Source organism: Monodelphis domestica, chromosome 5, assembly GCF_027887165.1.
Source record: "Monodelphis domestica isolate mMonDom1 chromosome 5, mMonDom1.pri, whole genome shotgun sequence".
Taxonomy (NCBI): Eukaryota; Metazoa; Chordata; class Mammalia; order Didelphimorphia; family Didelphidae; genus Monodelphis; species Monodelphis domestica.
This window is the reverse complement of record NC_077231.1, coordinates 213103771-213116807: the sequence shown is the minus strand read 5'-3', so window position 1 is coordinate 213116807 and position 13037 is coordinate 213103771. Positions and strand designations below refer to the sequence as shown.

General features: G+C 38.3%; 1 protein-coding gene across 5 annotated transcripts in view; it reads left to right on the top strand.

Annotated features, from left to right (window-relative positions):
• KIAA1549 (KIAA1549 ortholog) overlaps positions 1-13037 on the top strand; it is a 181215-nt gene that overhangs the window by 62939 nt on the left and 105239 nt on the right. For all 5 annotated transcript variants that reach the window (XR_008912321.1, XR_008912320.1, XM_056799748.1 and 2 more), the window contains exon 3: positions 10340-10428. Coding sequence is in view for 3 of the 5 variants with exons in the window: in XM_056799748.1 (XP_056655726.1) it covers positions 10340-10428 (89 nt within the window). In the remaining 2 variants the exon portion in view is untranslated. The remainder of the gene's footprint in view (positions 1-10339; positions 10429-13037) is intronic.

The following is a 13037-nucleotide window of genomic DNA, read 5'->3' as shown; positions in this document are numbered from 1 at the left end:
TTTGCCTGTCTGGGAAGGAGCATGTGTAGCTAACTGTCCTATATAGTCCATAATGGGCTATGCAAGAAAGGCGGGGGTAGAGGTTTGGGGGTGGGGTAAGGGGGAGTAGCAGAGGCAAGCATGGGTAACAAATGTGATGAACAGTTTTTTGGCTCCTTGGTTCTAATGTTTTTTTTTTTTCTCATGTAACTCTGGCATGCATGACTCAACTTAGAGACTTGAAATTTAGAGATCTAAGACCATTTCTCATTTCTAATACTGAGCAAGCTGAGTGACCATAGGCAAGACATTACTGCAGTTTCCTTTAAAAAAAGTTTTGAATAGTGTATTCTCTTTCTCCTCTCTTCCAATCTCTTCCCCTCTTCCTTTCCCTCACTCTTCCCCACCTCCTCTGACTCCCTCTTCTCTCTCTACTTCAGTCTCTCCCTCCTTCCCTTTTTCACTGTCTACCAAGTCTTCAACAAAACAAATAGAAGCCCTCCCTTAAAACACAAATATAATTAAAGAAAATAAATTCACATGTTGGCTGTCCCAGAGCTGTCATGAGGAAAGTATCTCATACATATTAAAACTGTAGAAATGAGTTATTATTATTTTATCATTTTAATTACTCACCACCTCCACTTAAGTGAAATGTATCCCTAGGCTTTCTTCTTCAACCATCGTCCTTCCCAAACCTCAGATTAAAAAAAAAATAAACAACAGCTATTCTTAGAGCCTTCATTCACATTCAGATCAATATACAAACTATTATTGCAAGGTAAATGGAAGGGGTCATCTTTTAAAAAGGAGTTAAAACCTTAAACTAAGTTATAAAGGTCCTTAGCTAAGAAGGGATGTCAAAATTGTTTAAAGCTAAAAGTCCATTTCACTCTTGATTTTTTTTATTATTTGGGAAATTTAATTTAGACAATACTGTACTTTAGTTGGTAGGTGGGTGTATCTTTATGTAACTCTATGAGCCTGTAATCTTTGGATTCAGAGCCATGAATGGGTCCTGTATTTCACCAACTCTTCACTTTACAAATGGGATTACATGGCTACCAAAACTATATCCGTCAATTCTACTAAATGACTTTTTTGAGTACTTGAAGGCAGCATTGTTTTCCCCCCCCTTTTAAAATTTAGACTATTTTCCCATGATTACATGATTCATTAACACACACACACACACTCTTTCCTCCCCACTCCTGAAGATCTGACAAGCAGTTCCACTGGGTTATACATGTATCGTTGTTCAAAACCGATTTCCATATTATTCATATCTGTAGCAGTGTGATCCTTTAACATCAAAACCCTAATTGTATCCCCATCAAATTACATGATTGATCACATACTTCTCTAATGCATTTCCATTTCCACAGTTCTTTCTCTAGATGTGGATAGCGTTCTTTCTCAAGTTCCTCTGGATTGTCCTGGGCTATTGTGCTGCTGCTAGTAGAGAAGTCCATCACATTCAATTGTGCCACAGTGTGTCAGTCTCTGTGTACAATGTTCTCCTGGTTCTGCTCCTTTTGCTCTGCATCAATTCCTGGAGGTCATTCCAGTTCACATGGAATTCCTCCAGTTCAATATTCTGAAGACAGCATTGTTAATTGAACTCTTTCCTCTTTAAAAGGTCTAAGGGGAAAAAAGAAAAAATACAGGAAGTGTACAGGAAGAGAGACAAACCTGAGCATGTTTCAGATGGCAAAGGTGACCTGGTCTTATTGTAGTTTAGTCAGAGGTATTTTATAATTACTCTCAATTCAATCCTACCTAATCATCAAATAAAAACATTATTGCCGCACCTCTTCAGTCAAACAGGTATTTATAGAGAACTTCCTATGTACCTATTCCTGTGTTGGGTAGTTTTAGGTAGTAAGAGAATGGAGGTTCAAAATCTGGCTCTACTGTGTACCACCAGGGTGACCTCAGGCATATCATTCAGCCTTTCTAGGATTCTGTGACCTCATCTGCAAATAGCAGGGTTTGAACAAGCTGATCTCTAACATTCACTGTAGCCACAAATCTATGATCTTATGAAAATATGACACCCAATCTGTAACCACACACATTTACAGCCTGTTTGGGGAGATAAGATACATATTCATTTAATAAGAAGTCATTCACTCAGATACTTCTTAACTGTGTGACCTTGGCCAAGTCACTTAACCCCCATTGCCTAGCCCATACCACTCTTCTGCCTTGAAACCAATACTTAATATTGATTTTAAGACAAAAGGTAAATATTTTTTAAAAAGTAATTGAAAACAAATAATAGCATTTATATAGGACTTGAAGGTTTGTAAAGTGCTTTATAAGAATGATCTTCTTTGATACTTATAACAATTCTGGGAAACAGAGATATTATTTTCTCCATTTTACAAATGAGGAAACTGAGGCTGACAGAGGTTAAGTGACTTGGCCTGGGTACATAGGTAAGTTTATGAGATTTGAACTTGGGTTTTCCTGACTCCAGGACCAGTGCTCTATCCACTGCACCACCTAGAAAGCCCACTGGCTTTTTTTTTTTAAGGTTTTGTAAAATCTTTACATAGTCTCACTTGTGCCTTGGAAATAAGTGTGTGAGGCAGTTATACTGCCTCACAGCAATGGCACAATCATACTCTGATGCAGATTCTTTTTTTAAAAAACCCATACCTTCTGTCTTAGAACCAATAGGCAGAAGAGTGGTAAGGGCTATATAATGGGGGGCTTGCCCAGGGTCACATAGGTAAGAAGTGTCTGAAGTCAAATTTGAACCCAGGACCTCCCATCTCTGCACCTAGCTCTCAATTCACTGAGCCACCCAGCTGCCCCCTCTGATGTAGATTCTGTAGCACTTTGATCACATGCAAGGAATCATTCATTCATTTAAGAAAAATCCATTAAGTACCAGTGATTGGTACTAAATGAGAACCATAGTTACAGCTCCAGGGAAATGTAGAACCCCAGAGGAAGGAACTTGAAGATCTAGTAGCCACCACTTCCACCAAACTAAAGAAGAGCTTAGCCATCCCAAGGGAGACCTTTCTTTTCCTGGGGGATATTATTATTACTCACTGCCTCTTAACTGCAAAGTGGTTCCAGGTAAAGGCAAAGAATGATTCGGTTTCTGGGATAGGGGAATTCCCTTTGAAAGTAAGAGTTTTAGACTGTTAAGAAGAATTTTTTTTTTGCACTGGGGAACCGTAATTAACCACTTAATCTCAGTTGATCTTCCAATTTAAAAAAAAAAAGAGCTCATTTGTCCTAGTTAGTGGGGCAATTTGATTCACTCTTGAATTCATCTATGGTGGTGTTTTGCTTTTTTTTTCTAAGCCATTTTATTTTTTTCTATTTTCTATTTTATTTTATTATTATTTTATTATTATTTATTTCTTGGTTACAAGAATCCTATTCTTTCCCTCTCTTGCCTCCCCCCACCTTTCCCGTAGCCCACACGCAATTTCACTGGGTATTACATGTATCCTTGATCAAAACCCATTTCCATGTTGTTGGTGTTTGCACTAGCATGTTCATTTAGAGACTGTGTCCCCAACCATACCCTCCTCGACTCATGTAGACAAGCAGTTGTTTTTCTTCTGTGTCTCTACTCCCACAGTTTTCCCTCTGAATGTGAATAGTGGTCTTTCTCATAGATTCCTCTGGGTTGTTCAGGATCACTACATTGCCATCAATGGAGAAGTCCATTACATTCAATTGTGCCACAGTGTATCAATCTCTGTGTACAATGTTCTCCTGGTTCTGTTCCTTTCATTCTGCATCACTTCCTGGAGGTCATTCCAGTTCACATGGAAATCCTCCACTGTATTATTCCTTTGAGCACAATAGTATTCCATCACCAACATATACTCTAATTTGTTCAGCCATTCCCCATTGGAAGGGCATCCCCTCATTTTCCAATTTTTTGCCACCACAAAGAGTGCAGCTATGAATATTCTTGTACAAGTCTTTTTCCTTATTATCTCTTTGGGGTACAAACCCAGCAGTGCTATGGCTGGATCAAAGGGCAGACAGTCCTTTATCTCCCTTTGGGCATAGTTCCAAATTGCCCTCCAGAATGGTTGGACCAATTCACAACTCGTGGTGGCATTTTTTGACCAAGGCTTTCTATCTGCTTTCTTTCCATTCTGCAAGCTTTTATTTCTCTAGTGAAAGCTAGCTCTTTATCTTATTGCTACTCTGTATGGAGACACAGTCTGGCTTACAATGTGGGCTCATATTTCCTACTTTCTGATCTTCCATCTTGTATACACTCTTCCTTGAACTGATTGTGCCCATCATCTGCCCTAAAAGAAATCATACAATCAGGTCCACGCCTTATTGGTTTTTTCTTTTTTGCATTGTTATACTTTGCTAAAGCTTCAGTCCTGCCAGGATATATTGTTGTCAATCCATGGAATCTAATTGTGAATAAAATACCCAAAATGTATAAGAGACTATACTAGATTCTGGGGATGGAAAACAAAGATTAGTCTTCTCCCTCAAAGGACGTAATGAATACCAGGCAAGCCTTGAATGTCAAGTGGGGTTGTTTGTACTTAGGTTGGGACATACATAATCAGAATTATACTTAGAAATAATATTTTGGGGATAGCCAGGGGGCACAGTGAATTGAGAACTAGGCCTAGAGATGTAAGGTCCTGAGTTCAAATTTGGCCACAAATACTTCCTAATTGTGTGACCCTGGGCAAGTCAGTCACTTAGTCCCCATTGCCTAGCCCTTATTGCTCTTTTGTCTTTGAACTAATACTTTATAGCAATTCTTTTTTTTTTACTTTATAGCAATTCTAAGACAGAAGGTATGGCTTTTAAAAGAAAAGAAAAGAAATATTATCTCTAAATATGGTGATATCCTACAGGATGGATTGGAAGGGAGATGTGACAAGGCCACATGACCACATGTTTTTGTACTATTCCAGATACTACTTTATCTATATCTCCATATTAAGTTCTTAATATGTTCCTGCCTGTGCTAAGCAAAGAGAATACAAATAAAACAAGATGGTCCTTATTCTCTAGAATTTCCTAATATAGTAAGACAAAACTTTTAATCTGGGGAAAGGGACAAAGAAGAGCAAGACGTTTGGTGGGGAGGTGGGGCAGTCCACAGTGTGAGTTAAGCTAGGAGTGAAATGAGTCCCATAGTGAGGCTTCCTGAGGAAACAATGATCCCAGCCAGAACCTCATCATTGAGGAAAGCAGGTCTCAGGGTGGAGTGACCACCATCCCTAGGGAGTCAAGGCACCTGGTAAGGAGGTAAAGTAATCAAGAGAATGAATAGAACTGTGAGTGAAGTAATAGGAATGAATATGAGCCTGAAGAAAGGAATTAGGAAAAAAAGGGAAGGAATGGGGAATAAGAGGGAAAAAAGATAATAAGCATTTATGGAGCACCGACCATGTTCCAGCCTCTACATGCTTAGCCAAAGCTAGGCGCTTTGTAAAGACTATTTTGTTTGATCTCATTTGAATGAGAAGAGATATTGCCAAGGAAGAATCAACAGGTGTTGATGATATTGGATATTGCTGGCTTTGAAGGAAAAGTCGAAGCTGACTTCAAGTTTGAGGATTTAAAATATGTTGTAATGCCAGAGGTAGAACTGAGTGGAAATATTAACAGGCAGGTCTAGATATGGGACTTCAGGAAAAGTCCATAGGTCTGTGGATAGAAACCTCAGGTCACAAAGTCAGGGCTAGAGATAGAGACTGAAGAATCATCTTCACTAAAAGATGTTGTGAAGCTGTGGAAGAATATGATATCATGAAAGGGTGATGATAGCTAGCATTTATATAGCGCTTTATAATATACATAATCATTTTTTATTCCCACAACCCTGAAAGATTGATGCTATTATTGTCCCCATTTTACAGATGAGGAAAATGAGGCAGGCAGAGGTTAAATAACTTCTCCAGAGTGTTATAGCCAATAAATATCGGAGGTGCCCAGATTTGAACTCTTGGGTTTCCTGACTCTAGGTAAAGCACTCTGGCCACTACATCACTATGTTGTTGCTGTTGTTGAGCCATTTTTCAGCCATGTCTGACTTTTTCTGATCCCATTTGTGATTCTCTTGGCAAAGATTCTGGAGTGGTTTGCCATTTCCTTCTGTAGCTTATTTTACAGATGAAGAAACTGAGGCAATCAGGGTTAAGTGACTTGCCCAGGGTCTGAAGCAGGAGTTGAACTCACAAAGATGGGTCTCCCTTATTCCAAGCTCAGTGCTCTACACTGTAGCTGCTATAAAAGCATGATTCAATGGAAGGCACACTGGATTAAGACAACCTTGACTTAATTCAGGTGGCTCACTGGTAAGAGAACTCAGGGGTAGAGTATATACATAAAGAAGAGAAATAAGGACTGAACTTCTGAGTTTGTCTACATTTAGAAAGAGGAGTCAGCAACAGAGACAGAATTGAATAAATATTGTAGCTGGCATTTACTTAGTACTTCAAGGTTTGCAGAACAGTTTATGTTGGTTGGTTGTTGTCCTTGGTACTTGAAGAGGACCAAAATGACATCATTATGTTGGGGTCAGTGTACAGAGTGTCCAACTGTGACTGATCGGATCAGTACTAGCTCAGAAGCTCTATCCCTGGCCGTGGACAAATAGCCTGTATGAACATTTGAGATGGGGACATCTCTAAATTTGCGGGTCTCATGTTTCTCTTGAGTTTACTGTAATGCTATGAGTGAATGATTTTAACCTGGAGAAAAAAAATGCCTGAGTAACAATTTAATTACTGTTCTCAAGAATTGACTAGTTATTAACATTCCACAAAGAGCAAAACTAAAGGAAATGAAGAGCTTTGAGAATTAAACCGATTTACTTTGCGGTACTTATGACCACATGGGGTTTGAGGTTTTGGTCACTCACTGAGAGGATTCTTTATTTTTTAAATAGCCTTCTGAAGGATTCCACCACATTATTTTTTTTTGGAAGATGTATATAAGAGCATGTGGAGAAACCAGAAGGCATTTAAGACTATAGCATCATCTGTGTGCTGGCAACTTTTTTCTACATACCCAAGTAACAATCCCAAGTTCTACAATTTTCTGTTTTACCTAGTGCTAATTTAGAGACTTGCAGGAAATCTAATTGATTAGAAAAGATAGATATTATGCTGATAGAAAGGCAAAAAGATCTAGTAACCTACCACATAGTGATATAATTTAATATAATTTATAAATAAATTAGTAATAAAAAGAACAAGTAATCAAATAAGAATGTTAAGGTTTTTTTTTTACCCTTGGGAAAAGTTAAGGTAATTTCTCTTAAGGTAAAAGGCATTATAAGCAGATTTTGTTGTCATTCTATCACAGCTTGCTATCTTCACCTCTTTTTTGTTTCTTCTCTTTGCTACCCCTTCTCCTTCATTTTCCCTTCTATTCCTTTTTTCTTTCACTTGTGTTCAATATGTACACACACACACACACACACACACACATATATTTCAGAAGTCTACAAGTTATGACTCATAGACTGTGTCTAGCCCATTCCCATTTAATTACAAGGGAGAAAATCTGTGGCTGAAAAAAAGGAATAACAATAACAACAACAACAACAATAATAATAGCCATTTATATAGTGCTTTAAGGCTTGCAAAGTACCTTGAGAATGATCTCGATTTACTTTATGGTAGTTTTGACCACACATAGGATTTCAAATTTTGGCCATTCATTGAGTATTTTTTAAATGGATTTCTTTAGGACTTTGCCATATTCTTTTTTGGAGAGATGTATGTAGGAGCATCTGGAGAAACCATAAGTCATTTTATAGTATAGAGCCATCTGTTACTGATGATATACCCTTGTGAGGTGGAACAGCACAGTTTAAAAAAATGGTCTCCATTATAGAAATAAAGAGGTTGTAACTTGCCTCTGATCACACAGTTAGTAAGCAAGGATTTATTCTATATCATTCAACATGATCGTTTCCACATACACAAGGCAGAAAAAGAATTATATGTGTAACTATGAATCTCTGTTGTGTTCAGCTGGTATTAAAGAAATGAACATAATAAATTCAACATTTTACTTTCAATGCTATCCTGTTTTTCTTTGTCTCCTTCTGAACCTCTCTCTGTTCTCTCCTATGCATTTCACAAATGATACAGTGACCTCATTTATTTCTTTTCTTTTCTTGGTATCTTCACTGTTAGTCTCCTTCCCCTCCCAAATCCCCCAACTCTCATAAAAAATATTTTTAAAGAAACTATCATCCTTTGTAACAAATAAATGTAGTCAAGCAAAACAAATCAATACATTAGCTATGCCCCAAAATATTTATCTCATTATTGTCCTTTGAGTCTCCACTTCTCTCTCATGGTGGTATAAGAGAGGAAAATAGATCCAGCATGCAAAAAGAGCAACTCAAGCGGGGGAAAGACAAGGAGGACAGACAACTTGTGCTGACTTCACAAGGGAAGAGAGGGAAGAATCAATCTAATCCCCCCTCTCCATCTTCTGACTCCATCCCACTTCTCTCACTCTTCAGTCTCAAAGTAAACGTAGTGGGTGACTCCATTTTCTCATACATTATAGTGGATAATATGCTTCATTGTCAGTCATCAAGAATAATTAGTTATCGCATTGATTGGAGTTTTTCAGGGTTGCTTTTCTTTATAATGTTGTAGTTATTGTATAAATTGTGCTTAGTTAGGATTTGATTCCACATCCCCTAACTCCAAGTTTAGCATTCTCAGATGCTTGAAATATTTCCCTGGGTTCTTCTCATGAGATGTTATCTGGGCAGTATCTTGCTATAGATTCTAAAAATGAGTAGCAAGAGTGGAAAACTTTATATTATTAGGATCCACCAAAACAAAGTAAGTTGAGGATCACATAAATAACAACTTATTTTAATGGGGTGAGGAAAGAGAGAAAAGAGAACATTTGATTTCTCTCTTAATTTAAGAACCATGAGTAGAATGTTCTAAATAAATGGTGTAAAAATGCTTTTTTCTCTATTGTGACAAGTTAAAGGAACAGACAAAACAGGAAAGGAACAAAAAAATGACAAAAAGAGAAATGAAAAAATAAAAATATTTATTGAAGACTCAAGAGATAAATGCCTGATTAAATGAATAATAAATTGATTTTTTGAGAAAAAAACTACTTTGTCATTTAAAAAAAAGCAATGTCATTGCCAGAATGTCTTCCACTGACTGTATGATCTTGGATAAATTATGTAAGTTCTTGAGATAATAGTTTTTTCCTTGTAAAATGAAGGAATTGGGTAATATAATTTTTTAAAGATCCCAGTACCTGTAAGAATCTATGATTTTGAGACAGCTAGTTGGCTCACTGGATAGAGAGCCAGGCCTAGAGATAGGAGGTTCTGGGTTAAAATTTGGCCTCAGCCACGTCTTAGCTGTGTGACCCTAGGCAAGTCACTCAACCCCTCTTTGAAAGACCTTACTGCTCTTTTGTCTTGGAACCAATACTATTCTAAGATGGAAGTTAAGGGTTTTAAAAAAGACTTTATGATTTTGTGTTAATTATTATCTAAAATTTTAAAGTGTAACTTTTTAAAAATTCATCCCTTCCCCTCATTTTCAGTGACAAAACACTCTAAGTCTGCTTTGAAAAGAGGGAACTATATAGTTTCATTATATAGTGAAAAAAATATTTTCTTATGTCATAAAATAACCTCTAGGGAAGTAATGGCAAACCTTTTAGAGACTGAGTGCCCAAACTGCAACCCTCATGCTGCATGTGAGCCACCTCTTACCCCAGAGAGGTGAAGGAGGTAGCACTCCCATTGGGCTGCTGGGCAGAGGGGCAGGTGATGTGAGAATTGTCCTCAGGCATGGTGGAGAGGGAGAAGGGAGCAACTCCTTCCAGCACACATGCCATAGGTTTGCCAACATGGCTCTCAGGTCTTTAAATTATTGCTACTAAAGTATTTAAATGCTATGCTTGCTTTTTGCAGCTCTTGGGATAAGATTTATACCTTGGCATTTGCTATGAAGAACAGATCCAATTAATCAGCCAGAAATCCCCCATCGTGAGTTATAATTGATCAGTGACTCCTATTTGGTAGGTTGTCTGCATAAGTCCTCATGTACCTGTATGGCACCTGGAATATTTCACAATTGGTAAAAAGACCCTATTAGATTGTTTTAAATATACTGAGCTAATCATTTGAACAGTGTAGTTGCCTGGTAAAATTGAATTTTGGGGAGAAAGGTAGCCATAGAAAACAGACGTTAACTAGTTGATGTTTTTACTTGAAATGTCTTAATGCTTTTGGAGATATCGGTGACTGGAAGTCCAGAATTATGGGAACAGCTAGTCAGCTATCATGTGTTCCTCAGAAACTAAGAGATTTCTTGACTGGCTTCATTTCTAGTGCTGGCCCGAAGAGCTGTGCAGGAATACATCATCACAGCAATCAAGGAAGTGCTGAGGGTTCACTTTAGCCGGGCAGTAGAACTGGAGGTAAGTTATACATGGGCATCTCAGATTGGCACACTAAAGTGGACCCACAGCTGAATGGAAAGAAGTTGGTATATTGCGAAATGACTCTCTTTGCTCCAGCTACATTGTTTTTCCTTCTGGGAATTTCCATCTCTTTTTGTGCATTTCTTGTTCCTGTATTTGGTAGTTTATGGAAAGATCATTACAATTATTTTGACCCAACTTTAATAGGGCTCCAGGGTGGGGAGGGCTATATGGAGTTGGAGTGTTCCTGAGACAACTCTGATTCTCCCTTGTAGGGGACCAGAGATATGCCAAGAAGAAAGGCGCCTGGTGGCCCTCACCCTAGCTGGGCAATTGAGCACCTTAATTCTGGTCAGTAGAAAAAGCATGACAAGAATGAGTATACACTATTGGGGCGCAAATCCTCTTTTCTGGCTCTCTCTCCACTTATTACTCTGGCAGACAGAATTGTGGAACTTGCTTCTGTTGGTGATTCAGCCCTGACAAAGACCTGCCAAGCTTTCCTAAGTTGGTGTCGTGGCTGTCCAGGCTGCTATCTATTCTCTTATCTTGGTGGTCTGAACAAGATGCCGCATTACCAGGGACACCAGGAAATTAGTGTAAGAAAAGGGACCACAGTTCCAGGGTGTAGCCCACTGCTCATGGAGGCTGGCAAATAGAGATACTGTCCAGTGCAAAGAAGTCAAAGGCTGTCAACGCTTGAAATTTACAGTTAAGCATACTCATTAAAATAACTTTAAAATACAGAGGCAACATATCAGAATTTTGCAAAAAAAATTTAGTAACGACTAACTAAAAGGTCAATGGGACCAGCATGGAGAAATGAATCCTTTGTTTTTGAAGAGTACGAATCACATCGGTAACTTCTTAGGGCAACCAGTGAAACCCATACATATTCTTTTGGGAAAAAAAAAAGTTCAGGGCAGTTAGGTGGCTCTGTGGATAGAGAGCCAACCCTGAAACAGGAGGTTCTGGGTTCAAATATGACCACAGATGCTTCCTACTTATGTGACCTTGGGCAAGTCACTTAACTGCCATTGCCTAGCCTTTACCATTCTTTGCCTCAAAGAGATACTTTCTATCCATTCTAAGACAAAAAGAAAAGTTTATTTTTTAAAAGAAAAGTAATATGCCCTTAGAAAAGGACATGGGTAAGAATGGAAAAAAAAAGAGATTAAAGAGAGGAAGTTAGGAGAATTGTTTGTGTACTACCAGAAATTGTTGAGTGGTCTTCCCTGATACTCATTCATGTCCTAGGTTGCCTCTCTGAGTCCTTGTAGATCTTTCACTATATCCATTTGCTGGGGCTTTATATAGTAGAGCATAGGTGTTAAATAAAGACCTGGCATGTGGTCTGTAACATTCCTGAATGTAGCCTGAACCAGATTAAAATATAATTAGGAAATATTTAACAAAATAAATAAAAATACATGAAAATATTGATAGTATTACATTTTAAAATTAAGTCCCTGTGCAGTCCACAGAGATTCTTAATCCTTGGATGAGTAGTTCCCATTTTGATTTGACTTCACTGTTACAGTGGTTAATTCAATTCAATAAACACAAATTCAATAAATAGATGCTGACTATGTTAAAGACTAGATATAAAGACAAAAAAGAAAATTTCTGACCTCAGGGAGCTTACCTTCTACTTGGGTGGTGGGAACAGAGATGCAGCCCTTTTACAAATAAAGTGCAAGATAATTTGAAGGAGAGAGTACTAGCAGCACCGAGATGGAGAGTGGAGGCAGAAGTCAAGCAGGGTTTTGTGTTGGAGGTGTTTTGAGGCAGCTACAAAGCACAGTAGTGAGCCAGGCTTGGTATTTGGAGGACCAGGGTTCAAATCTGCCTTCAGATACTTCCCAGCTGTGTGACCCTGAGCAGGTCACTTACCCTCCATAGCCTAGCCCTTGCTGTTCTTCTGTCTTAGAAGGTAATACAGAAGGTGAGTGCTTAAAAATAAAATAAAAGGAGGCAGCTGGGTAGCTCAGTGGATTGAGAGCCAGTCCTAGAGATGGGAGGTCCTAGGTTCAAATCTGGCCTCAGACACTTCCCAGCTGTGTGACCCTGGGCAAGTCACTTGACCCCCATTACCTAGCCCTTACCACTCTTCTGCCTTGAAGCCAATACACAGTATTGACTCCAAGACGGAAGGTAAGGGTTTAAAAAATAAAATAAAATAAAATAAAATGTGGCATCTAAAAGTGAGTATGATTCTACAGCCTGATGGATTAATCAGTACAGTGAGAGTACATGATCTGGGTACTATTTTCTGTCAGTGCAGCCCAGGTTATATTCCCATTGTTTTACTGTGTCACACTGTGTCACAGTGATATCTATGAAGTTTGGGGTCAATTAAACCTCCCCAAACTTTTCATCCCCACTGTTAAGCCAGAATACACCATTTATATCATTTAAAAATAATTCAAAATGCCAAACTTTATATTTTCATCCCTTTTGAAGTTAATCTTCAGGATTTTAACATTTAATCTACAGGTTTTATCCCATCCCTGTAACCTTTCTGTTTTTAGTTTGATAGAGATCAGGGTATGTATGTTGTCACCCAAGTTACAACTTTCACCAAGTGAAACTGGTGTAATAATTTG